The sequence below is a fragment of the Somniosus microcephalus genome, unplaced genomic scaffold (genome assembly GCF_052327205.1).
Source record: "Somniosus microcephalus isolate GS21.2 unplaced genomic scaffold, FLI_Smic_1.0 scaffold309, whole genome shotgun sequence".
In the NCBI taxonomy this organism is placed as follows: Eukaryota; Metazoa; Chordata; class Chondrichthyes; order Squaliformes; family Somniosidae; genus Somniosus; species Somniosus microcephalus.
This window is the reverse complement of record NW_028225496.1, coordinates 26,472-54,090: the sequence shown is the minus strand read 5'-3', so window position 1 is coordinate 54,090 and position 27,619 is coordinate 26,472. Positions and strand designations below refer to the sequence as shown.

The 27,619-nt window shown below is 46.3% G+C and overlaps 1 protein-coding gene across 4 annotated transcripts; it reads left to right on the top strand.

Moving 5' to 3' along the window:
• The first annotated feature begins 1,314 nt into the window (after nucleotides 1-1,314).
• Nucleotides 1,315-27,048, top strand: LOC147081889 (uncharacterized). 4 transcript variants are annotated; one of them, XM_085980607.1, is made up of 4 exons: nucleotides 1,315-1,907; nucleotides 3,650-3,862; nucleotides 11,231-11,485; nucleotides 23,096-27,048. In XM_085980607.1, exon 4 carries the CDS (start codon nucleotides 23,205-23,207, stop codon nucleotides 24,168-24,170), a length of 966 nt encoding a protein of 321 aa, XP_085836733.1. In that variant the 5' UTR covers nucleotides 1,315-1,907; nucleotides 3,650-3,862; nucleotides 11,231-11,485; nucleotides 23,096-23,204; the 3' UTR covers nucleotides 24,171-27,048. The 4 variants fall into 4 exon arrangements, with proteins under 4 accessions (XP_085836733.1, XP_085836731.1, XP_085836732.1 ...); XM_085980605.1 differs by having other exon boundaries at nucleotides 1,316-1,907; nucleotides 3,650-3,801; XM_085980606.1 differs by lacking the exon at nucleotides 1,315-1,907 and adding an exon at nucleotides 3,411-3,550 and having other exon boundaries at nucleotides 3,650-3,801.
• The last annotated feature ends 571 nt before the right edge of the window (nucleotides 27,049-27,619 follow it).

The window sequence follows — 27,619 nt, the reverse complement described above, 5'->3', positions numbered from 1 at the left end:
GTCTCGGAGGGGACGAAAGCAGTCACCAAATACACCAGCTGCAAATAAAGCCTCTCGTTCCTCCCACCTTAAAAACTCAACCCAAAGGCTCTTTTCAGAGCCACTCACAAGATCCAGAAGGGACTACTTATTTTCATTTGACTAATGACATTTGAAATATGGACAGCATAAAGAATGAAACTCTTTTAAAAAATGTTTTATCATCCTTTCTTTATTTAACCCTCACTTTCATTTTTTTGTCGTATGTTCAGATTTTGCTGGTGTGTTTTCGTAATACAGTATATCGTTAATTTAAAATAGATTGAAATTTAACAAATATATAACAAAATGATGCATTGTCACTGCCCTGTTTTGTACAAAGCACTCATTTATAAGCGGGTCGCTGAAAAGCTCAAATGAAATTAAATCTGTCAATTCAGGAACCAGTCATTTTAAAGGATCAATTTGCCATAATTCAAATTTAATAATGAATTATTCAGTCTCACAGATGCCATTTTAATGATTATTCAGTCCCACAGACGCTATAATTTTAATTAAAATGATTATTCAATCCCACAGATGACAATCTTTAGCAGTAATGATTATTATTTAGTCTCACAAATGCCATAGTTTTAATTATTCAGTCCCAGATACCATAATTTTAACGATTATTATTCAATCCCACAGATGCAATAATTTAAACAATAATGATTATTATTCAATCCACATGCAATAATTTAAACAATAATGATTATTATTCAATCCCACAGATGCAATGATTTTAATAACTGGCTAATATTCAGTCCCACAGATGCAATAATTTTAACAATAATGATTATTATTCAGTCCCACAGATGCAATGATTTTAATAACTGGTTAATATTCAGTCCCACAGATGCAATAATTTTAACAATAATGATTATTATTCAGTCCTACAGATGCAATGATTTTAATAACTGGTTAATATTCAGTCCCACAGATGCAATAATTTAAACAATAATGATTATTATTCAGTCCCACAGATGCAATGTTTTTAATAACTGGTTAATATTCAGTCCCACAGATGCAATGTTTTTAATAACTGGTTAATATTCAGTCCCACAGAGGGCCATCACTTTAACAATAACCAGTCTGATTCACAGACGAGCTCTTATTCTATAAGCCGCCTTTTTCGTTGGTGTCCGAGGTTGGAGCGGATTGAAAAACGCGCCAATCAGAGGCGGAGATTGCCGTGTTTTCAGCCAATCAGAAGGCGCGGCTGGGCGGGGCCGGCGGCTGCTATAAAAGCCGCAGCCCGGAGCGGGGAGGAGCAGTTGGAGAACAGAGTAAGAGAGGAGTCCGCCTGCCCGGGGAGAAGGGACAGCCCGGAGTGGGGAGGAGTAGTTGGAGAACAGAGTTAGAGAGGAGTCCGCCCCCCGGGGGAAGGACAGCCCGGAGTGGGGAGGAGTAGTTGGAGACCAGAGTTAGAGAGGAGTCCGCCCCCCGGGGGAAGGACAGCCGCCCGCCCGCCCGGGGAGAAGGGACAACCGCCGGCCGGCACCTTGGGCAACAAGGGCTCGCGGGTGGGCGGGGCTATGATCTCACCCGCGCGCTGAGGCGGTTGAACGGCCGATCAGGAGCCACGTGACCCCGGAGCTGGCGGCGGCCTTTTAACAGTGGGTGGGGCCCCGAGTCGTTTCGGGCTGCGATTGGTGAGCGCAGCTGTCAATCTACGAGTCGCAGCCAATAGAAGAGATGGACTCCGTGAGGGACTTTAAGCGCGGGCTGCGTGACCGCAGTGCGCATGCTCGGTGCTGCTCGCAGTCCCCGGATGAGGCTCCGGTTTGTGGAAGGAGATAAAATGGCGGCGGGACTGAGGAGCGGCGGATGGTGCGCTGAGTGTGGATCAGAGAATCTCCGGCATTTACAGCAGCGCCGGCCTCTCTCGGGTAATCTCTGGGGGGAGGAGGATCAATTTTTGGTCACTCTTATGCTGGTTTCTGAAACTCTCTCAATCCTCAGGCTTACTATTATTCTTTGCAACATTATAAGCTTCTGTCAATCTAATGCTATCCTTACCTTTAGTTAGCCATGGTTGGATCACTTCCCGTGGAGTTTTTGTTTCTCAATGGAATGTATTTTAGTTGAGAATTATGAAATATTTCTTTACATGCTAGCCACTGCTTATCTACCGCCATACCTTTTAATCTATTTTTCCAATCTACCTCAGCCAACTCGCCCCTCACACCTATGTAATTGGCTTTATTTAAGTTTAAGACACTAGTTTCGGACTTAGGCAAGTCACTCTCTCTCAAAATTAATGTGAAGTTCTAACATATTATGATCACTCTGCCCCACTGGATCCTTTACTATGAGCTTGCTAATTAACCCTGTCTTATTACACAATACAAGTTCTAACATTGTTGGTTCCATGACATTTTGTTCCAGGAAACTGTCCCGAATGGATTCCATGAACTGGTCCTGCAGACTCTTGCTCCACAGCCCTGTAGGTTACGGCTCATCAAGTGTACACCCAAGTACTTTTTTAATGTGCTGAGGGTCTCTGCCTCTACCACCCTTTCAGGCAGTGAGTTCCAGACCCCTATCACCTTCTGGGTGAAAAAAATTACATCTGCTCTGCACCCTCTAGTGGATGGACTGGGGAGAAAGGTCTTTACTAGCCGAGGCATAGAATATAAGAGCTGGGAGGTAATGCGTGAACTGTATAAAACACTAGTTAGGCCTCTGCTAGAATACTGCGTGCAGTTCTGGTCAACACATTACAGGAAGGGTGTGATTGCACCAGAGGGTGCAGAGGAGATTTACGGGGATTTTGCCTGTGCTGGGGAATTTTTGCTATGTGGAACGATTGGATAGGCTGGGGTTGTTTTCTTTGGAACAGAGAAGGCCAAGGGGAGACTCGATTGAGGTGTATCAAATTATTAGGGGCCTAGATTGAGTGGATAGGAAGGACCTATTTCCCTTAGTGGAGAGGTCAATAGCCAGGGGGCATAGATTTAAAGCAGATGGTCCAAGGATTAGAGGGGTTTTGAGGTGAGTTTTTTACACCGAGGGTGGTGGAGGTCTGGAACTCACTGCCTGAAAGGGTGGTAGAGACAGAGACACTCATCACGTTTAAAAACTGCTTGGATATGCACTTGAAGTGCCGTAAGCTACCAGGCTATGGACCAAGTGCTGGAAAGTGGGATTAGAGGGGATAGATCTTTGTCAGCCGACTCGGACAAGATGGGCCGAATGGCGGCCTTCTGTGCAGTAAGTTTCTATGATTGTGTAACCCGGGGAGGATGGGCCCAGTGAGATCAGACAGTGTGTAACCCGGGGAGGATGGGCCCAGTGAGATCAGACAGTGTGTAACCTGGGGAGGATGGGCCCAGTGAGATCAGACAGTGTGTAACCCGGGGAGGATGGGCCCAGTGAGATCAGGCAGTGTGTTACCTGGGAAAGATTGCCCCAGCTTCGGTTTGCCTAAAGCACAGGGAAATTGTACATTTCTATCCAGAACCTTGGTGATTTGCTGGAAGCCCAGGCGGGCATGGCGGGGATCTGAGAAAAGGGACAACATCAGACCGAAGTACTTGGACCCAAACTTTTATTTTTATGAAGCAGAAGAAATGTCTATTATATTACTTCACACTGTTGATATTGTTATTTTCTGTCCTGCCATAATTAGATTTCCTGGTGAAAGACTGAGTGATTGAGAGGTTCACAGCTGAGAGTAAACTGGGATTGTAGACTGAGGAACGACAGCAGGTGAACCAACACAGGATTGTGAGCACCAACCGGAGAGAACTCTTCCGATTCAGAGATCGATTGGGGAAAAAGGTCAGAGAGAGTCCCATTGACTCAGATACACACTGGTCCTGGAGATGGACTGGGGAGAAAGGTCAGAGAGAGTCCCATTGACTCAGATATTGAAATAAAAAGTAGATTTGCCTTTCTAAATCTAGGCTTTATTAACTTTAAAAATCCAGTAGCAGATCTTTCAACACCCAGTCCCAACCAAGGCTGTAGAGAACTGAATTTAAGATGGCCACCACAAATCACATGACATCAACTACCAATGAGTTTACAGCATATATCTCAAGGCAGGAAACAAACAACCAATTACAATACTTCTTACTAAACATGAAGAATAATCACCACATTCACCCCTCCTTTTAAAATATACTCCAACCTAAATAACCTTTACAATTTACAATTAATTATTTACAACTAAAACAATACAAATATAATATTTCAACAATTTTAAAACATTACTATCAATTTAAAAGTCCATTTTCAGTCGGTCGACCGGATATCTTGTTCGTGTCGACCTTCTTAACCCTGGTGAAATTCCTTGCCCTCCCACACCAGGAGACACAGAAGTATCTTCTGCAGGAAGGCTATCCATATCCCGATTATCAACGGTTTCCGGATTGGAAATCCCATCAGGAGGTAAACGGGGACGGTCATGAACATCCATCGAAGGCTGACTAATAGAAGTATAATTATCTGCAATAGGATTGGAAATATTTGTAGTATCTGTAACGACATCCACATTATCTGAATCATGACTATTGTTAATATCCTCAGAAGAGGGCTGGCCACCACAAGGAGCCAAGTCTTTAATTGAAACAGTACTTTCTTTCCCATCTTGGAATCGAATATGAGCATATTGGGAATTTGCCTCCAACAGCTCCACCTCCTCCACTAAAGGATCATATTTTGGCAATCTAACATGGCGTCGAAGCAGCACAGGTCCCTGCATAGTAAGCCATGAAGGTACCGAATATCCCGTAGTAGATCTCCGCGGATAGTTGAAGAGCCTTTCATGGGGGGTCACATTAGTAGCTGTTGAAAGCAATGATCTAATGGAATGCAGGGCATAGGCAGTACCATTTCCCACTGTGTATTCTTAAGGTTCCGGGATGTCAAAGCCAACATAACTGCCTTCCAGATCACCCCATTGTATCGTTCGCACTGTCCATTACCCTGGGGATTATACGGGGTAGTTCTACTAGTAGAGATTCCCCGACTCTGAAGGTATTCCTTCAACTGGGAAGACATAAAAGAACTTCCCTGATCCGAATGGATATACGCAGGCATCCCAAAAATGACAAAAAGTTGAGTCAGACATTTGATAACTGTAGCAGCTGATACATCTGCGCAAGGAAAAGCAAAAGGGAACCTTGAAAACTCATCCACAACAGTAAATATATATCGATTTTGAGTCGTTGAAGGAAGAGGCCCCTTAAAATCGACGCTCAAACGTTCAAAAGGAGAAGTAGCCTTTATAAGATGAGCTCGTTGAGGCTTAAAGAAATTCGGTTTACACCGAGCACAGATAGAACATGATGAAGTCATCTGCTTGACGTCTTCAACTGAAAAGGGCAAATTCTTACTGCGTACGAAGTGTATCATCCGCGTAACCCCAGGATGGCATAAGGCATTGTGAAGATTAATAAGCGTATCTCCGTGAATCACAGAACAATAAGCCCTCGACAGCGCATCAGCAGCAACATTATCCTTCCCCGGACGATAAACTGTATCAAAATGGTAACATGCCAACTCAATCCTCCACCTCATTATTTTATCATTCTTAATCTTTCCAAAATGTTTGACATCAAACATAAAGGACACAGACTTTTGATCAGTTCCCAACGTAAAATGTCGCCCCGATAAATAATGCCTCCATTTACGCAGTGCTTCTACTATTGCATACGCCTCTTTATTGAGGAATGCCTTTTTTCGCTATTGTTCAAGGTACGTGAGAAAAAGGCCACAGGTCTTCCATTTTGGTTCAGCGTAGCCCCAATTGCAAAATCAGAAGCATCCGTCTCAATCACAAAAGGAACCTGCTCCTCAATAGAATGCACAACTGCTCCAAGGATATCCTTTTTAAAATGATCAAAACACATCCTGGCCTCCCATGATAGAGGATATGTCGTAACCCGAATAAGAGGCCGGATCTTCTGTGAAAAATTTGCAATCCAATTAGAATAGTAAGAAAACAGTCCAACAACTCGTTGCAAAGCCTTAGAATTAGTAGGACAAGGTAAATCAATCAATGGTCGCAGATGTTCTGGGTCTGGTTTAATCTTGTTTCCCGAGATAATGTACCCCAGTAGATTTACCTCAGTGGTCGAAAAGGTACACTTCTCTTTATTGAAAGTTAAACCAACTTTTTCCGCAGCTTGAAGGAATCTTTCTAAATTAGAATCATGCTCCACCCTTGATTTGCCACACACCGTGATGTCATCTAAGTATGAAAAGGTGTCAGAGAGAGAGAGAGAGAGAGAGAGAGAGAGTTATCACTTAGAAAAGCATCCATTGCCCGTTGAAAACAAGCAACACCATTAGTAACACCAAATGGTATTCGGCAAAACTGATACAGCTTTCCGCCAGCCTCAACGGCCGTATATGGTTGATCCCTCTTAACAATAGGAATCTGATGAGCACTCTTTAAATCAATAGTGCTAAAAACCTTATACTGAGATACTTTGTTGATAAGCTCATCAATCTTAGGCAAAGGGTACGTATCTAATTGAGTATACCTATTAATGGTTTGGGAGTAGTCTATCACCATTTGTTTCTTATGTCTCTCGTTAGTGGTGACAACTACCTGTGCCCGCCAAGACGAACAACTAGGTTCAATGATTCCTTCCAATAAAAGACGTTGAACTTCAGAATTAATCAATTCTCTATCCTGACTGCTATACCTTCTTGACTTGGTAGCAATTGGCTTACAATCTGGCATCAAATTGGAAAAAAGTGATAATGGAGAAATGGAAGGTGTTAATCCACAAATAGATAAAGGTGGCTTAGTCCCTCCAAACGAAAGACTGAGAGACTCGTGTAATTGAAGCACATCATGACCAATCAAAATATCCGCACAGAGATTAGGCAGAACAGATAGGCGTATATCAGTATACATATGACCTAGAAGAATCAATTTCACAAGGCAACAACCAGCTACTTGTGAAGTGAGAGTCGTCTGAGCCATACACACCTGATAAGTAACAGGCGAAATTTTCAAACGCTTCTCCTTCGCAAACTGAAGACTTATAGATACGGGCAGTACCGAGAGTTTTATAAGGGCCTTCACTTCTAACCCATTAACTTGGGCCGTAACTATAGCTTTGTTTAGGCCATGAGCAAATGCAGCAGAAATTGATGCAATAAACGCCCTATCTAAAGGCTGAATAGTCGCAGAGGAGGTAATTGAACCTGATGATTTACAAACACGTGCATAATGACCTCTCTTGCCGCATTTACTACACACAGCCTCCCGAGCAGGACACTTCAGACGAGGGTGCCGGACGTTCCCACAAAAATAACACTTCTAAATCCAAGAGGCAACAGCCACCGAAGTAGAAACTGTTTCAGAATCTAGTAAACCACTCCTATTAAGTCCACATAATTCCTTTTCATCTGGAACTGCCGAAACCACAGTTGCAGGCCGATTAAAAAGAGCATAAGAATCCGAACTTCTCTGAGCCACATCCAATGTAGAGGCTTGCTCGAAAGCACTCTTACGATCCAAAGTCTTATTTTCTAACAACCGCTGACTAATTGATCTAGACAGTAATCCATTAAAAGCATCCCGTACCGATTCTTCCTTATATTCTTCTGCTGTCACGGCCTTATAATTACAGTTAGCACTAAGGCGCCGAAGTGCTTGTAAATAAGTATCCAAAGATTCTCCCACCTGCTGCCTACGGGCAGATAGAAGGTGACGTGCAAATACCTCATTCTTTGGTTTAACAAAAATCTTTTCCAATGTAGAAATAGCCAATGCGTAAGTTTCACAGTCCAAAATATACTTATACACATCCGGAGCAATGTAGTTGATCAGCATATTCAGCTTATTTAGAGACTCTTGATCCAACGCACCCAAAAAGTTTTTTAATGTACGATACCAGTGTTTCCATTTATCATCCACTCCTGCAGAATTAGGGTCAGCATTGAATCGTTCCGGTTGAAGATATCGCTCCATTCTAACTTAAAGTTAATAAATTGAAATAAAGAGTAGATTTGCCTTTCTAAATCTAGGCTTTATTAACTTTAAAAATCCAGTAGCAGATCTTTCAACACCCAGTCCCAACCAAGGCTGTAGAGAACTGAAATTAAGATGGCCACCACAAATCACATTACATCAACTACCAATGAGTTTACAGCATATATCTCAAGGCAGGAAACAAACAACCAATTACAATACTTCTTACTAAACATAAAGAATAATCACCACAGATACACACTGGTCCTGGAGATGGACTGGGGAGAAAGTTCAGAGAGAGCCCCATTGACTCAGATACACTCTGGTCCTGGAGATGGACTGGGGAGAAAGGTCAGAGAGAGTCCCATTGACTCAGATACTCACTGGTCCTGGAGATGGACTGGGGAGAAAGGTCAGAGAGTCCCATTGACTCAGATACACACTGGCCCTGGAGATGGACTGGGGAGAAAGGTCAGAGAGTCCCATTGACTCAGATACTCACTGGTCCTGGAGATGGACTGGGGAGAAAGGTCAGAGAGAGTCCCATTGACTCAGATACACACTGGTCCTGGAGATGGACTGGGGAGAAAGGTCAGAGAGAGTCCCATTGACTCAGATACACACTGGTCCTGGAGATGGACTGGGGAGAAAGTTCAGAGAGAGTCCCATTGACTCAGATGATGTCCCCACACTATTACTGCAGATTTGGTTTCCCCAATCTATACATCGCTTAAAATCCCCCATGATTACTATATTACCCTTGCTACATGCACCTCTAGTTCCCTGAATTATACGCCGCCCTACATTACAACTACAGTTTGGGGCCTATAAACACCTCCAACCAATGTTTTCTGCCCCTTGCTGTTTCTTGGCTCCACCCAAACTGATTTTTTAACTTTATTTTCGGAGCTAAGATCATTTCTCTCTCATGTCTTTATCCCATCCTTTATCGACATGAGACCAAAACTGTGCGCGGTACTCCGGGTGTTGTCTCACCAAAGCCCTGTCCAATTGTAGCAAGACTTCCTCACTGTTGTATCCCAACCCCTTGTAATAAAGGCCAACATGCCATCCGCCTGCCCAATTGCTCGCGGTACCTGCATGCTAACTTTGTTTCCTGTACGAGAACACCTAAATCTCTCTGAACACCAACATTTAATAATTTTTCACCATTTAAAAAAGGTTCTGTTTTTCTGTTCTTCCTACTAAAGTGAATACGCACACATTTCCCCACATTATATTCCATCTGTCACCTTACTGCCCGCACACTTAGACTGCCCATATCCCTTTGCAGGCTCTGTGTCCCCATAGCTTACTGTCCCACCTAGCTTTGTATCAGCAGCAAACTTGGATCCATTGCACTCGGTCCCTTCATCTAAGTCAGTAATATAGATTGTAAATAGCAGAGGCCCAAGCACTGATCCTTGTGGCACCCCACTAGCCTGCCAAGCTGAAAATGTCCTGTTTATCCCTACTCTCTGTTTTCTGTCAGTTAACCAATCCTCTATCAATGCTAATAGTCATAATGGCACAGAAGGAGGCCATTCGGCCCATCGAGTCCGTGCCGGCTCTCTGTGGAGCAATCCAGTCAGTCCCATTCCCCCGCTCTATCCCCGTAGCCCTGCAAGTTTATTTCCCTCAAGTGCCTATCCAGTCTCCCCTTGAAAACATCGAGTGTCTCCGCTTCCACCACTTCCATCGGCAGCGAGTTCCCGGTCCTCACCACTCGCTGCGTAAAAAGGTTTTTATTCTCATCCCCCCTGTATCTCTTGTCCAAAACCTTAAATCTGTGTCCCCTAGTCCTCGTACCATCCATTAGTGGGAACAGCCTTTCCCTGTCTAGTCTATCCAAACCCGTCATAATCTTGTTCACCTCGATCAAATCACCCCTCAACCTCCTTTGCTCTAATGAAAACAAATCCAGCTTCTCCAACCTGTCCTTGTAGCTAATATATTCCCCTCAACCCCATGAGTCCTTATCTTGCACAGCAACCTTTTATGTGGCACCTTATCAAATGCCTTTTGGCAATCCAAATATTTGACATCCACCAGTTCCCCATTATCTATCCAGCTAGTTGCATCCTCAAAAAACACTAATAGCATGATTTCTCTTTCATAAAACCATGTTGACTCCGCCTGATCATATGATTTTCTAAGTGCCCTCTTACCCCTCCCTTAATAATGGATTCCAGCATTTTCCTGACGCCAGGCTCACTGGCCTGTAGTTCCCTGCTTTCTCTCTTCCCCCTTTCTAGAATAGCGGGGTTACTTTTTCTACCTTCTAATCCGCTGGGACTGTTCCAGAATCTAGGGAATTTTGGAAGATCACAACCAATGCATCCACTCTCTCTTCAGCCACCTCTTGTAGAGCCCTAGGATGTCGGCCGTCAGGTCCTGGGGATTTGTCGGTTTTTAGTCCCATTAGTTTCTCAAGTACTTTTTTTCTCGAAGGAACTGAAAGTAATTGATGTCAGTCCTTTCATTAGTCCCTTGGTTCCCTGCTATTTTTGGTACGCTATTTGTGTTTTCTACTGTGAAGACAGATACAAAATATTTGTTTAAAGTCTCTGCCATTTCCTCATTTCCCATTATAATTTCTCCTGTCTCAGCCTCTAAGGGACCAATGCTTACTTTTTGCTACTCTTCATGTTTACTTACTTTCAGAAGCTCCTACAATTTTTAAATGTTTCTTGCTGGTGTACTCAGTCGATTTTTCTCCCTTTTTTATCAATTTTTGGTCATCGTTTGCTGGTTAACAGAATTAAACTTCCCAATGCAATTTCACATGCTAAAGGTCTGCTTCTGTAAATAGCATTCAGGTACATTTATCATTTATTACTCGCTCAGGAACAAAGTTCGAGGTTGATACTATAGAAACTTGGGACCAGACAGCACAGAATGAGGCCATTGGGCACAGCGGGCCTGTACCGGCTCTTTGAAAGAGCAGACCAATGTGTCCCACTCCCCTGCTCTGTGCCCAGAGCACTGCTAATGTTCTCCCCTTCGTGTGTTTCACTAATTCAGGTTTAAAAGTTACTATTGTCTCTGCTCCCATCACTCATTCAGACATTGCATTCCAGATCATAACACGATGCCTAAAAACAATCTGATCTTACCTCCCCTCTGGCATTTTGTCAATTACGTTAAATCCGTCTCCTCTGTTTACCGACCCTTCTGTCAGTGGGTACAGTTGCTCCTTATTTACTCTATGGAAACACCTTCATGATTTTGAACACCTCTATTAAATCTCCCAATTAACATTTTTCTGCTCTAAAGAGAACCTGCGAGGAGTTGGCGGCAGCAGCAGCGAGGAGGCATAAATACAGCGGGAGGCCGAGGACAGCGCGGACCTTCAAGGAGTCGGCAGCAGTGAGGAGACAGCTACAAGTCCAGCGAATTCCAAAAGTACAGCAAAATCGAGGAGAGACGTCACAGGACTGCAGGAAAGAGTGAGAGCGGGAGCAGTCAAACTGCAAAACCGCTAAAGTGACGTCGCAACCAGGGAAGGAGCTGATTGGGAAGAAGGACCTGGTGAGTATTTCTACAGTCCAGTCGTTAAAGTAAAAGTAAGGTCTCTAGTTTAGCATAAGTAGTGTTTAAAGGGAAGTAAGGTCCCGAGTGTATTTAATATTCTTTAAAGGGAGTAAATTAAGGGTAGGACATGGCAGGGCAGCTCGGCAGTGTGGAGTGCTCCTCCTGTGCTATGTGGGAAGTCGGGGACACTTTCGGTGTCCAGGGCGAACATGTGTGCAGGAAGTGTCTCCAGCTGCAGCTACTCGAAATCCACGTTTCTGAGCTGGAGCTGCGGCTGGAGTCACTGTGGAGCATCCGCGAAGCTGAGATCTTCATAGCTTGTCTAACGAGGTGGTCAGACGGAATGGGTGACCGCCAGACAGAGTAAAAGAACTAGGAATGTAGTGCAGGGTCCATCTCCCTCGCCAACAGATTTTCCGTTTTGGATACTGCTGGGGGAGATGCTTTCTGAGGGGAATGCAGCAAGAGCCCAGTCCGTGGCACTACGAGTGGCTCAGCTGCACAGGAGGGGAGGAAAAAGAGTGGGAGAGCAATAGTGATGGGGGATTCTATCGTAAGGGGAACAGATAGACGTTTCTGTGGCCGCAGATGTGACTCCAGGATGGTATATTGCCTCCCTGGTGCCAGGGTCAAGGATGTCACTGAACGGCTGTAGGGCATTCTGAAGGGGGAGGGCGAACAGTCAGAGGTCGTGGTTCACATTGGTACCAAGGTCATGGGTAGAAAGCGGGATGAGGTCCTGCAACAAGAATTTAGGGAGCTAGGTAGCAGATTAAAAAGCAGGACCTCAAAGACTGTAATCTCTGGATTGCTCCCGGTGCCATGTGCTAGTGAGTATAGGAATAGGTGGATAGAGCAGATGAATGCGTGGCTAAAGAGTTGGTGCAGGAGGGAGGGCTTTAGTTTCTTTGATCACTGGCTCTGTTTCTGGGGAAGGTGGGACCTGTACAAGTCGGACGGTTTGCACCTGAACCGGAACGGGACCAACATCCTTGCAGGGAGGTTTGCTGGTACTGTTGGGAGTTTAAACTAACTTGGCAGGGGGATGGGATACGGAGTGGAGCTACAGTAGAGGGTGATGCACAGCCAAATATAGAGGAAAAAACAGGTCAGCCTGGAAGGCAGAGCAAATATGTAACGGCACAAGGGAGTATGGCAAGGCTGGATGGCATTTATTTTAATGCAAGGAGTCTTGCGAGTAAGGCAGATGAATTCAAGGTGTTGATGAACACATGGGAGTATGATATTGTTACTATCACAAGAGACATGGTTGAGGGAGGGGCAGGACTGGCAGCTCAGTATTCCAGGGTATAGAATCTTCAGGCAAGACAGAGGGGGGTGTAAAAGAGGAGGGGGTGTTGCAATATTAATCAAGGAGTCAATTACTGCTGTAAGGAGGGATGATATCTTAGCAGGTTCTCAATGATTTATCTCCAGAAGGTTCCTGAACACCGGCGCTAGACTGATTCGCCTGTCGTTCATTGGTTTACCACACGCTCCATTTTTAAACGAGGGGGTAACATTTGCAAATCCCCAGTCCTGTGGCACCACTCCCCTATCCAAGGAGGATTCAAAGATTGTGGCCAGAGCCTTCCTTCTCTCAGTAACCCAGGATGTATCCCATCCAGACCATGACACTTCCACTTTGAGCGCTGTCAACTGTTTCACTACATCCTCTTGGTCTATTTATATCCTGTCCAATTTCACTACCACCCCCTCCTTCACTGTAACATTGGCAGCATCCTCTTCTTTAGTGAAGGCAGATGCAAAGTACTCATTCAGTACCTCAGCCATGCCCACTGCATCCACCAGAAGATTGCCCTTTTGCTCCTTAATCATCGCACCTTTCCATTGACTCTCCTTTTAGGCTTTACATGTTTAAGAAAGATTTTAATGTTCCCTATTCTATTCCCACTAATCTTTCCTCAGTTTTTCCGTGCCCCTCTTAGTTTGTTTTTGATTTCTCCTCTGTACTTTCTGTATTCAGCTTGATTCCCTACGGTGCTGCTGTTGTCGTGTGTTTATTATACCAGAGTCTGCGTGTGTCAAACAGCAGAAAACTCCATCTTACAAGGTCTCAAATTGGGTTATAACTTAATGCCGGCGAATAACATCAACTTAAGTTTGGAGAAATTACTGATCCGGCACTGAATCGCTTTCACATTTCCACAGTGGGGAAAGGGAAGGACGCTGACTGAGAGTTTGTTAGACACACAGCGGGACATGTGCACACGTGGAGAATTATAATTGTAAAACAGCAGTCAGATCAAACCAGTTATGTATTTGTCATTTCCAGATACTGTAAGACCCCTAAAGATACTGCGTCACCAATCTGCTTAAAGTGACACCACTGTTAATGTTAGTGGAGCAGTGGTGAATGTCCTCGCCTCCGACAGTGCTCATTAGTCAAGTGCTGACACCATGAGCGAGGTCCTCGGCTTTATTACAAGAGGAATAGCGAATAACAGCAAGGAAGTGATGTTCAACTGTTAGAACAGACTGGTTAGGCCTCAGCTGGAGTCTGGTTTTCAATTCTGGGCACCACACTTTAGGGAGGATATCAAGGCCTTGGAGACGGTGCAGAAGAGATTTGAGAGAATTGTACTAAGGATCAGGGACTTCAGTTCTGGGGAGAGGCTGGTTTGTTCTCTTTAGAGCAGAGTTGGTGAAACGAAGATTTTATAGAGCTGTTGAAACTCATGAATGGTTTTGATGAGTAAATAAGGAGGAACTGTTTCCATTGGCAGGAGGGTCAGTAACCAGACGATGCAGATTTAAAGTGAGTGGAAAAAGAACCACAGGCGAGGTGAGGTAACATTGTTACACAGCGAGTTAGTGTGATCTGGAATGCATTGCCCGAAAGGGTGGTGAGGTAACATTGTGTTACACAGCGAGTTAGTGAGATCTGGAATGCATTGTCCGAAAGGGTGGTGAGGTAACATTGTGTTACACAGCGAGTTAGTGAGATCTGGAATGCATTGCCCGAAAGGGTGGTGAGGTAACATTGTGTTACACAGCGAGTTAGTGTGATCTGGAATGCATTGCCCGAAAGGGTGGTGAGGTAACATTGTGTTACACAGCGAGTTAGTGAGATCTGGAATGCATTGTCCGAGAGGGTGGTGAGGTAACATTGTGTTACACAGTGAGTTAGTGAGATCTGGAATGCATTGTCCGAGAGGGTGGTGAGGTAACATTGTGTTACACAGCGAGTTAGTGTGATCTGGAATGCATTGTCCGAAAGGGTGGTGAGGTAACATTGTGTTACACAGCGAGTTAGTGTGATCTGGAATGCATTGTCCGAAAGGGTGGTGAGGTAACATTGTGTTACACAGTGAGTTAGTGAGATCTGGAATGCATTGCCCGAAAGGGTGGTGAGGTAACATTGTGTTACACAGAGAGTTAGTGTGATCTGGAATGCATTGTCCGAAAGGGTGGTGAGGTAACATTGTGTTACACAGCGAGTTAGTGAGATCTGGAATGCATTGCCCGAAAGGGTGGAGGAAGCAGATTCTGTTGTAACATTGAAAAGGGAATTGGATAAATACTTGAAGGGAAAACATTTACAGGACTATGGGGAAAGAGAGGGACAGTGGTAATAATGGGATCGCTCTTCCAAAGAGTCAGCACCGGTGTGATGGGCTGAATGACCTCCTGTGCTGTATCATATTATGGGTCTATGATGCAGCCTCGCCCAGTCAATGGAGGTGCCTGATGGGCTGAATGACCTCCTGTGCTGTATCATATTATGGGTCTATGATGCAGCCTCGCCCAGTCAATGGAGGTGCCTGATGGGCTGAATGACCTTCTGTGCTGTATCATATTATGGGTCTATGATGTAGCCTCGCCCAGTCAATGGAGGTGCCTGATGGGCTGAATGACCTCCTGTGCTGTATCATATTATGGGTCTATGATGTAGCCTCGCCCAGTCAGTGGAGGTGCCTGATGGGCTGAATGACCTCCTGTGCTGTATCATATTATGGGTCTATGATGTAGCCTCGCCCAGTCAATGGAGGTGCCTGATGGGCTGAATGACCTCCTGTGCTGTATCATATTATGGGTCTATGATGCAGCCTCGCCCAGTCAATGGAGGTGCCTGATGGGCTGAATGACCTCCTGTGCTGTATCATATTATGGGTCTATGATGCAGCCTCGCCTAGTCAATGGAGGTGCCTGATGGGCTGAATGACCTCCTGTGCTGTATCATATTATGAGTCTATGATGTAGCCTCGCCCAGTCAATGGAGGTGCCTGATGAGACGATCTCGGCACCGAGATTTCAATCCACCAGCAAATCCCAAGAAGCAGATATTGAAACAATCCAATCTGCCTCCGGCGCTACAGTAATCGGTTACTATGCACCAGAAGCAGCATCATCGGTTCAATATTGGCCAACAATATAGGTGTGGATAGAAAGACAAAAGTTAACCCATTGCTGGAGATTTGCGATCTGCGATCAGGGAGCTAGGACAGGAAGCACATGAGGATCAGTTTTATGGGATGGACAGTGGAGGCCATGACATGGAAAAGAATGCCAGATGAGACTATATGGAATGCTGTGGGAAGGTGAATGATGGACAAGGAAGGGTTACACACCATGGTCACAGTCACAGAGATTGGAGTTTGTGACAGTTCAGGACAGATTAGATTTACATCGAAACTGCAGCAGAGAAACAGTCCATTCGGCTCTAGTGGTCTATGCTGTGTTTATACTCCACGGGAGCCTCCTCCCACTCTCATTACATCTTGACACCGTGTCCACATATACGTTCGAGGGCGTTAGACTCGCGACACCAACATTAAATAACATTCAGAACGCCGGAGAACCCACCCTCCTGGAGTGGATTGAGCGAGTTTGTCGCACTCCCCTCACTTCAGAAAGAAATGAGCTCATTCACGTTGGACCTAAAAAGGATCGATCAGAGAATGTTCTAAATGGTTAGAAGTTAGGAACTGTGGATGGGCAGAGAGAACGAGGGGTCCACGTAACCTTAACCGCAGAGCGAGGCCGTTCAGGGGTGATGTTAGAAGTTAGGAACTGTGGATGGGCAGAGAGAACGAGGGGTCCACGTAACCTTAACCGCAGAGCGAGGCCGTTCAGGGGTGATGTTAGAAGTTAGGAACTGTGGATGGGCAGAGAGAACTAGGGGTCCACGTAACCTTAACCGCAGAGCGAGGCCGTTCAGGGGTGATGTTAGAAGTTAGGAACTGTGGATGGACAGAGAGAACGAGGGGTCCACGTAACCTTAACCGCAGAGCTCGGCCGTTCAGGGGTGATGTTAGAAGTTAGGAACTGTGGATGGGCAGAGAGAACGAGGGGTCCACGTAACCTTAACCGCAGAGCGAGGCCGTTCAGGGGTGATGTTAGAAGTTAGGAACTGTGGATGGGCAGAGAGAACTAGGGGTCCACGTAACCTTAACCGCAGAGCGAGGCCGTTCAGGGGTGATGTTAGAAGTTAGGAACTGTGGATGGACAGAGAGAACGAGGGGTCCACGTAACCTTAACCGCAGAGCTCGGCCGTTCAGGGGTGATGTTAGAAGTTAGGAACTGTGGATGGGCAGAGAGAACTAGGGGTCCACGTAACCTTAACCGCAGAGCGAGGTCGTTCAGGGGTGATGTTAGAAGTTAGGAACTGTGGATGGGCAGAGAGAACGAGGGGTCCACGTAACCTTAACCACAGAGCGAGGCCGTTCAGGGGTGATGTTAGAAGTTAGGAACTGTGGATGGGCAGAGAGAACGAGGGGTCCACGTAACCTTAACCACAGAGCGAGGCCGTTCAGGGGTGATGTTAGAAGTTAGGAACTGTGGATGGGCAGAGAGAACTAGGGGTCCACGTAACCTTAACCGCAGAGCGAGACCGTTCAGGGGTGATGTTGGAAAGCATTTCTTCAGACACAGTGTAGTGGAAATCTAGAACACTGGCCCTCAAGAAGCTGTTGAGGTTCGGTCAATTGAAAATGACAAACTGCCATTGATAGATTTGTGTTAGCCAATGGTATTTAGGGTTATGGAACCAAGGCGGGGAGATGGAGTTAAGATGCAGCTCAGCCATGATCGAATTGAATGGAGGAACAAGCTGGGAGTGAATGAGTGGCCTACTCCTGTTCCGATGTTCCTGTGCCTCTATTTATAAAGCCAATGCTCCCATATACGTTTTTAAAAGCCTTATCGTCCTGTCCTGCCACTGTCAAAGATTTCTGTATCTATACCCCCAAGTTTTACTGTTCCTGCAACCCCTTTAAATTGTACCAGTTGGTTTAAATTGCATCGCCTCATTCTTCCTTCCAAAATGCAGCATTTCACACTTCTCTGCATTAAATTTCACCTGCCATGTGTCTGCCCATTTCACCAGTGTCTCTATTTCCTCCTGAAGTCTTCTGCTGTCCTCCTCACGGTTTACGACTTTTCCGAGATTCGTGTCATCGACAAACTTTTAAACTATGCCCTGTATACCCAAGTCCATGTCACTGAAATAAATCAAAGAGCAGTGGTCCTAATCCCGCCCCCTGGGGACACTGTAAACTTCCCTCCAGTGTGAACAATATCGGTTCACAACTACTGTCTGTTTTCTGTCCCTTCACCAATTTAGTATCCACGCTGCCACTGCTCCTTTAATATCATTGGCTCCAATTTTGTTCACCAGTCTATTATGAGGTACTTTATCAAAGGCCTTCTGAAAGTCCAGAAACAGAACATCAACTGCACTACCTTCATCAACCCTCCTATTTCATCCATTGGTTCATTCAAGTCAGCCAGGTTAGATTTGCCTTTAAATAAAATACATTTTGTCTGTCGCTAATAAACCCATGTTCTTCCAAGTGACGGTTAATTGTGTTTCCAGAAATAACACCGATGTTAAGCTGAGTCGCCTGTAGTTATTTGGTTCATCGCGCTCTCCTTTTTTGAACAGTGAAGTAACGTTTGCAGCCCTCCCGTCCTCTGGCACCTTTCCCATATCTAAGGATTGGAAGATTGTGGCAGAGCGGGTGACATTTCTACTTTGAGCCCTGCCAACCAATTTAGTACATCGTCCTAATCGATTTATATCCTGTCCAATTTCTCTACCACCTCCTCCTTTACTGTACGATTGGCAGCATCCTCTCCTTTAGTGAATACGGAGCCAAAGTGTTAATTTAGTACCTCAGCCATGTCCTCTGCTTCCACAAGATGATTGCCTTTTTGGTCAGTAATCGGCCCCACCTTTCCTTGGACTATTCTTTCACGCTTTATATGTTTATAAAAGGTGTTAGTGTTCCCTATTATATTACCACTAATCATTTCTCATACATTCTCCTTGCCCCTCTGTTGCTTTTGTGTGTTTATTACACTAGTGGCAGCGTTAGTGAAACAGCAAAGTACTGAATTTTACAAAGACTCAAACTGGTACTGAATTAACAATCGCTTTTACATTTCCACAGTGGGGAAAGGAAAGGCTGCTGATTGATAGTTATAATGCACGGGCACACACACAAATGGAGAATTATGATTGTAAAACAGCAGTCAAATCCACCAGTTGTATATTCATGGTGTTTTCTGAGATCCCAGAGGTTGGGTGATTGGGCAGAAGCGTGGCAGATGCAATATAACGTGGATAAATGCGAGGTTATCCACTTTGGTGTCAAAAACAGAAAGGCAGACTGTTATCTGAATGGCAATAGATTGGGAGAAGGGGAAGTGCAACGAGACCAGGGTGTCCTTGTGCACCAGTCGCTGAAGGTAAGCATGCAGGTGTAGCAGGCGGTTAAGAAGGCAAAAGGTATGTTGGCCTTCATAGCAAAAGGGTTTGAGTACAGGAGCAAGGATGTCCTGCTGCAGTTGTACAGGGCCTTGGTGAGACCACACCTTGAGTACTGTGTGTAGTTTTGGTCGCCTTATCTGAGGAAGGATGTTCTTGCCATGGAAGGAGTTCAGCGAAGATTCACAAGGCTGATCCCTGGGATGGCAGGAATGACGTATGAGGAGAGATTGGGTCGATTGGGCTTATACTCGCTGGAGTTTAGAAGAATGAGCGGGGATCTCATCGAAACTTATAAAATTCTGACAGGTCTGGACAAATTAGATGCAGGTAGAATGTTCCTGATGGTCGGAGAGTCCAGAACCAGGGGTCATAGTCTAAGGATAAGGGGTAAGCCATTTAGGACAGAGATGAGGAAGAATTTCTTCACCCAGAGAGTGGTGAACCTGTGGAATTCTCTACCACAGAAGGCGGTTGAGGCCAATTCATTAAATATATTCAAGAATGAGTTAGATATATTTCTTAGAGCTAAAGGCATCAAGGGATATGGGGAGAAGGCAGGGACCGGGTACTGAATTTGGATGATCAGCCATGATCTCATTGAATGGCGGAGCAGGCTCGAGGGGCCGAATGGCCTACTCCTGCTCCTATCTTCTATGTTTCTATGTAAACGGAGCAAGCTTGGGGTTTGATGTGGTAGAAGGCGAACGAGATGAGAACGGAAATAATCTAGAGTAAGAAAAGGCCCAAAAATTAAACAGTCTGGAACAGAACATCAATTTGTCTTCTCTTATCATGGAGAAATCAAATATTTGACACTGTGTTTGAAACAAAGCTTATTTATTCACTGAAATAACAACAGAAAATGCTGGAAATACTCAGCAGGCCAGGCAGCATCCGTGGAGAGAGAAACAGAGTTAACGTTTCAGGTCTGGGACCCTTCATCAGAACTGGAAAAAGCTGGAGATGTAACAGATATTACTAAGGTAAGAGGCAGGAAAGTTATCCTGGGTGGATCTGAAACACGAAGGGTGGAAGTTCAGTTGGAATCCACGTGGAATAAGTTGGAACCGGAGACAGGTGCTGAGGAAAGAGATGTGGTTGTGAAACCGAGTCTTGGAAAATGTTGCAAATGGGGATGGCAAAATCATACAGCATGAAAAATGGGAGTAAGGGTTAAAGTCTGAAATTGTTGAACTTAATGTTGAGTCCAGAAGGCTGTAAAGTGCCTAATCGAAAGATGAGGTGCTGTTCCTCGAGCTTTATTTATTCACTATTTAAACAGAATATTAATCTCCAGCGCAGATACAGGAGTTATTAAGATCAGCAGAAACAAACCATGACTACCAGAATGAACATGGTTCAGTCCTCAATCTGATCACAGTAAATCATGTTCCATTCACTAATCTGGTCTTTTACCCAGCATTCCCCGCGGTGGACCACGTGCCGCACCCAGACTACAAGAGCCCAGCGCGCTGGCGCGGGAGGGGCCGGTATATTGAGCATGGGCAGTGCGTTACTGGAGATGGAGAGGGGCTGAAGCCGGGAGGGCGATGGTGCAGCGGGTAAAAATCGCGACGGAGGGAGTGGGTGGGGAGGTGGGGGGTGGGGAGGCTTCATAAACAACTCATGCAGGAGGCAAGCCCCCGAATAATAACCTGAAGATCCCGTGTTTGCAGTTGCGGGGATTTCTTCCCCTTACAGGCCCAGGTTAACGGCAGCCATCTTTGTAAAGGAGGACGGAAAGTTTCAGTGCGACATCACCCTATGCCTGAGACAAAGAGCCATCTTTGTGAAGGAGGGTGGAAAGTTTCAGTGCGACGTCACCCTATGCCTGAGACAAAGAGCCATCTTTGTAAAGGAGGACGGAAAGTTTCAGTGCGACGCCACCCTATGCCTGAGACAAAGAGCCATCTTTGTAAAGGAGAGCGGAAAGTTTCACTGCGACGTCACCCTATGCCTGAGATAAAGAGCCTTGTGTCCAATGCGGGGAATAAAGGCCCACAGCCTCCCCGGGCCCTGAACAAGGGACTGGAGAAACTCGTTGCCCTGCGGATCAGACAATCAGCCGGCGCTAGTCCTGCCCCTCGGGCTCCCCGATTGGTTGGAGGACCCGCCGCCGGCTCGCTCCTCCAGCCCCGCCTACTGGGTGCCGCTAGCCCCGCCACTCGGGCTCCGCGATTGGTTGGAGGACCCGCCTCCCGCTCGCTCCTCCAGCCCCGCCCACTGGGTGCCGCTAGTCCCGCTCCTCGGGCTCCCCGATTGGTTGGAGGACCCGCCGCCGGCTCGCTCCTCCAGCCCCGCCCTGCTCGCTCCCTATTGGTCGGAAGCTCCCATCAATCAGGCCGCGGGCCCGGGTGACCGTCCAACTGCCGCCGCTCGGTCCGGGTCCTCGCAGATTCTGAGGTTTTTTCTATTTCTCTCTTTATTCTCTCCCGATCCACCCCGCGCGATTCTCCACCCAATCGGAGCGGAGAAAACTCACTTCGCGTCACCGATCGCGACTCTGGAACCGACACCAAGGCCTTTCCCCAGAATGGCCCCGCGCCGACTCCGTCCGGCAGGATCCGAGTGCGCAGGCGCAGCTCCCAGTGGGGGAGGGGGGTTGGTCTCCTCTGGGCATGCGCGGTCATTACCCTTGGTGACCGGGAGGGGTCGCTGTGCCGGACTCGACCCAAACCGCCGCTCCCTGTGCGCATGCGCGGACTCTCGGCTGTCAATCCAGCAACCGCCAGAAGAGGTCGCTGGTGAGACCAGTGAAGGAAGAAAGACTTGCATTTATATAGCGCCTTTCACCACCACCGGACGTCCCAAAGTACTTTACAGCCAATGAAGTACTTTTGCAGTGTAGTCACTATTGTAATGTAGGAAATGTGGCAGTCAATTAGCGCACAGCAAGATCCCACAAACAGCAATGTGATAATGGCCAGATAATCTCTTTTTTTTATGTTGATTGAGGGATAAACATTGGCTCGGACACTGGGGATAATTCCCCTGCTCTTTCCCACATTACAACGGTGACTACTTCATTGTAGTACTTCATTGGCTGTAAAGCACTTTAGGATATCTGGTGGCACTATATAAATGCAAGTCTTTCTTTCCTGAAATAATGCCATGGGACCTTTTACATCCACCTGAGAGAGCAAACAGGGCCTCAATTTAACATCTCATCCGAAAGACGGCTCCTCCGACAGTGCAGCACTCCCTCAGCACTGCACTGGAGTGTCAGCCTGGATTTTTGTGCTCAAGTCTCTGGAGTGGGACTATGAACCCACAACTTTCTGACTCCGAGGCGAGAGTGCTGCCCACTGAGCTACTGGCTGACACTAAAGAGCAAGCAGTTCTGACGAATGGTCATCGACCTGAAACGTTAACTCTGTTTCTCTCTCCACAGATGCTGCCTGACCTGCTGAGTATTTCCAGCATTTTCTGTTTTTATTAAAGAAACGAGGGAGTGATTGCTGACGGGAAGAATGTTGGGTCGTCCTGCGCATGCGCACCTCCCTGGCGGCTGAGGCGAAACACCGACTCGCCCCCACCTGAGCCGCTCACGCGTACCAGATGTTGCGGCTCCGCATGCACGCCCGATGTTCCAACCGCGGGGTTTTGTGTGCTGAGCATGCGTGTTGTGGACCGATCGGGACGGGCGATTGTAGAGCAGGAGGGAGAGCGCGGGGCCATGAGCACATGCGCGGGACTCAGAGTCAACAGAGTGCTTTCTGGAGCGCGGGGGCTTGTGTGCATTACAGCCGCCTTTACTGCTGATCCTTTCAACCAACCTGGGGCCTGAAAATCAGCTTCACTGCCCCTAGGTTCGGAAAGGGGAAAATTAAACAACAGTTTGCCTCTGATCCTTTTCTGATCTCAATTTACAGGGTTATAGAAGTGGAGCAGTTACAGGCGAGAAGCTCAGACCAAACATCACGTCAAGATCTGACAGAGTCGCTGGATTCATCAGGACCTGAATATCATCGGCCTTTGCACATGGAAGGAGAGAGCAGGGATCGCAACGCAGACAAACCGCACACGTGTTCAGTGTGTGGACGCGGATTCAGCCGATCGCTTGACCTGGTGAGACACGTGCACCGTCACACCAGGGAGAAACCGGGTAAAGGTGGGGACGGCGGGAAGGGCTTCAGTTCCCCGTCAGCATTGGAAGTTCAACGGCACAGTCACACCAGGGACAGTCTGTTCACCTGCTCCGTGTGTGGAAAGGGATTTGTTTGTTCATCCCACCTGCAAACACACCAGGGAGTTCACACTGGGGAGAGACCATTTCAGTGTCCTGACTGTGGGAAGAGCTTTAAAAACCCTGGGGAACGAAAGCAACACCAACTTGTCCACACTGATGAGAGACCATTTCAATGTTCTGACTGTGGGAAGAGCTTTAAAAGCGCTCAGTATCTGAAGGGACACTGGCTCCTACACACTGGGGAGAGGCCGTTCACCTGCTCTGTGTGTGGGAAGGGATTCACTCAGTCATCCAACCTGCTGCTACATCAGCGAGTTCACACTGGGGAGAGACCGTTCACCTGCTCCGTGTGTGGGAAGGGATTCTCTCAGTCATCCAACCTGCTGATACATCAGCGAGTTCACACTGACGAGAGGCCCTTTAAATGTTCTGACTGTGGGAAGAGCTTTAAAAGCTCCGGGGAGCTGAAGGGACACCAGCGAGTTCACACTGGGGAGAGACTCTTTCAATGTTCTGAGTGTGGGAAGAGTTTTAAAAGCTCCGGGGAGCTCAAGAGACACCAACACCTACACACTGGGGAGAGGCCGTTCACCTGCTCCGTGTGTGGGAAGGGATTCATTCAGTCATCCCACCTGCTGACACATCAGCGAGTTCACACTGGGGAGAGACCGTTCACCTGCTCCGTGTGTGGGAAGGGATTCACTCAGTCATCCAACCTGCTGACACACCAGCGACTTCACACTGATCATAGAATCTAACAGCACAGAAGGAGGTGATTCGGCCCATCGTGTCTGTACCCATCGTGTCTTTGGAAGAGCTGTCCAATTTAGTCCCAAACCCCAGCTTTATCACCAGGACTCTGCAAACTAATCCTCTTCAAGGACTGATCCAATTACTGTTTGAAAGTTCCTGTGGAACCTGATTCCAGCATCCTTTCAGATGGTGCGTTCCAGATCTGAACAACCCTCTGTATGAAAACAATTCTCCTCATTTCCCCTCTAGTTCTTTTAGTAACTATTTTAAATCTGTGACCTTTGCTTACCAACCCACTTGCCAGAGTGAACAGTTTCTCCCTACTTGCTCGATCAAAACCCCTCATCATTTTGAACACCTCTATTAGGTCTCCTCTTAACCTTCTCTGCTCTAAGGGGAACAATCCCAGCTTCTCCAGTCTCTCCACATAACTGAAGTCCCTCATCCCTGGTACCATCCTGGTCAACCTCCTCTGCACCCTCTCCAAGGCCTTGACATCCTTCCTAAAGTGTGGTGCCCAGAACTGTACACAAGACTCCAGCTGAGGCCAAAACCCTGCAGCTGTACAAAACCCTGGTTAGACCACACCTGGAGCACTGTGAGCAGTTCTGGGCATTACACCTTAGGAAGGATATATTGGCCTTGGAGGGAGTGCAGCGTAGGTTTACCAGAATGATATCTGGACTTCAAGGGTTAAGTTACGAGGAGGGATTACACAAACTAGGGTTGTATTCCCTGGAATTTAGAAAGTTAAGGGGTGATCTGATCGAAGTTTTCAGGAAATTAAGGGGAACAGATAGGGTAGATAGAGAGAAACTATTTCTGCTGGTTGGGGATTCTAGGACTGGGGGCAGAGTCTAAAAATAGAGCCAGACCTTTCAGGAGTGAAATTAGGAAACACTTCTACACACAAAGGGTGGTAGAGGTTTGGAACTCTCTTCCGCAAACAGCAACTGATGCTCGATCAATTGTTAATTTTCAATCTGAGATTGATAGGTTTTGTTAACCAAAGGTATTAAGGGATATGGGCCAAAGGCGGGTGTATGGAGTTAGGTCACAGATCAGCCATGATCTCATTGAATGGCGGAACAGGCTCGAGGGGCTGAATGGCCTCCTCCTGTCCTATGTTCCTAACTAGTGATTTGTAAAGGTTTAGTGTAACTTCCTTGTTTTTGTATTCAATGGCACTATTTACAAAGCCAAGTATCCCATACGCTTTCTGAACCGCCTCACCAACTTGCCACGGCACTTTCAAAGACTTGTGAATATGGACCCCCAGGTCCCTCTGCTCTTGCACCCCCTCAAAATAGTCCCATTTAGATTATACGGCCTCTCCCTGTTGTTTCTCCCAAAGTGCATCACTTCACACTTATCCTCATTTAATTTCATCTGCCTCGTGTCTGCTCATTTCACAGTCTGTCTCTGTCCTTCTGAAGTCTGCTACTACTGCACTCACAAAACTTGGCAACATAGTAAATAGTATCATCCGTAAACTTTGAAATTGTTCACCAATACCCAAGTCCAGGTCATTTATATATAACAAGAAAAGCAATGGTCCTAATTCCGACCCCTGGGGGAGCCCACTGCATACTTCCCTCCAGTCAGAAAAACATCCCTCAGCACTGCTCACTGCCTCCTCTCCCTTAGCCAATTATATACCCAAATTACCATCAGCCCTTTAATTCCCTCTGCTGCTATTTTCAGAGTAAGTCTCTTATGTGGTATTTTATTAAATGCCTTTTGAAAGTCCATATATACAACATCTGCTGCACTACCTTCATCAACCCTCTGTTACTTCATCAGAGAACTCAATCAGGTTAATCAGACACGATTTACCTTTAACAAATCCATACTGGCAGCCCCTTATTAACCCATGCTTCTCCAAGTGAGAATTAATTTTGTCCTTGACAATGGTCTCTAGTCGTTCACCCACCACTGTAGGGGTCGCAAAATCCCCTCAGCCCCCGAAGATGGGGAAATATTAATCCACATCGTGGACGAAGACTTGTGTGATTTAAATTGTCTCTGGGTTGGACAATGTTTTAAAACAGACCCAGAACCGCAAAAGGCTGCGTTAAAAAGCTCGTAAGCTCGGCAGCACTTGGACACTGGAATCAAAGAACTTTGTGAAAATCGCACACTTTAAGATTGTACATTTTATTAAAAGATGTACTCTTGAGTTTTGGACTGTTTAAATTGCCCAGGGCATAAAAATGGCTGAACAGACCTCATGGAAACAGAATTTTAAAAGGCAGCAGAAAACGACAGACAGGCTGTTAGCACATGAAAAGCTCAGCGCTGCCCTGTAGTAAGTTTGAATGGAGCCCGAGCTGTCAGTCACCCTGTGGTATTGGGCGGGTCCGGTAACCTCCAAGCTGCTTGTTTACACTGGGGAGTAGCCCATTTGAATCAGCCAATCATCGGACGGCAAGCACAATGGGTTGTTAACACACATCCATTCACTGAAATTGACTCTACTACGTGATGTCTCCATGTATGAATGGAGGAAGTTAAAAGCCCTTCTCTTGTGTATTCAGACTTTTCGGCACGAAATTGCGCACGGACCTTTTCGGCGCGAAAACAGCAGGGACTCCCAGGGTATAAAGATTAAGCCCAGGAAGTCCTCTGCCCCCTTCTTTGTCTCTTTTACTCTTTGGACTGCAGGTGAGCAAGGCTTCTGACCCACTAACAAGACAATCTAGTGAGAGGTAAAGGGGTGGTAATTTAAGGGAAATGTTGCTAAGATTGTACGGTTAACATTGTAGCAGTTTATCCCTCATTTTGCCGTCTGCCTTCCCCTGTTAAGCAATTTTACCGTGATTACTTTGATCGTGTGGTGTAGTTTCTTTAGTTTTAATAAAATTTGACTTTCTTGCATCCAGACTATTTGTCCGTCTTTAATATATCATTAATTATAAGTTCCTCCAGTCAGAACTGGGGGCGGGTTTAGCGATTCAAAACCGCTGATTGGAATTGGTCACCGTGCAGTGGCAAAGGCTGCCTGACCAGGTAAATTACCGTAAACCAGGTAAAGGATGCCCACCTACACCACTGACATTAGACTGATTGGCCTGTAGTTACCAGGTTTATCCCTCTTCCCTTTTTTTAAACAGGGTGTAACATTTGCAATTCTCCAGTCATCTGGCACCACTCCCATATATCTGAGGGAGATTGAAAGATTGTGGTCGGAGCTTCTGCTATCTCCACCCTAGCTTCCCTCTGCAATCTAGGATGCATCCACCTGGACTGGGTGACTTGTTAACTTTGAGTGATGACAACCTATTTAGCACCTCCTTTCTATCCATTTTTATCCAATTTCTCTACTCCCCCCCCTCCTCTACTGCGACATTAACTTCATCCTCTTCTTTTGTGAAGACAGATGCTAAGTACTCATTCAGTACCTCAGTCATGCCCTCTGCCTCCGTATGATGAGCTCCTATTTGGTCCCTAATCG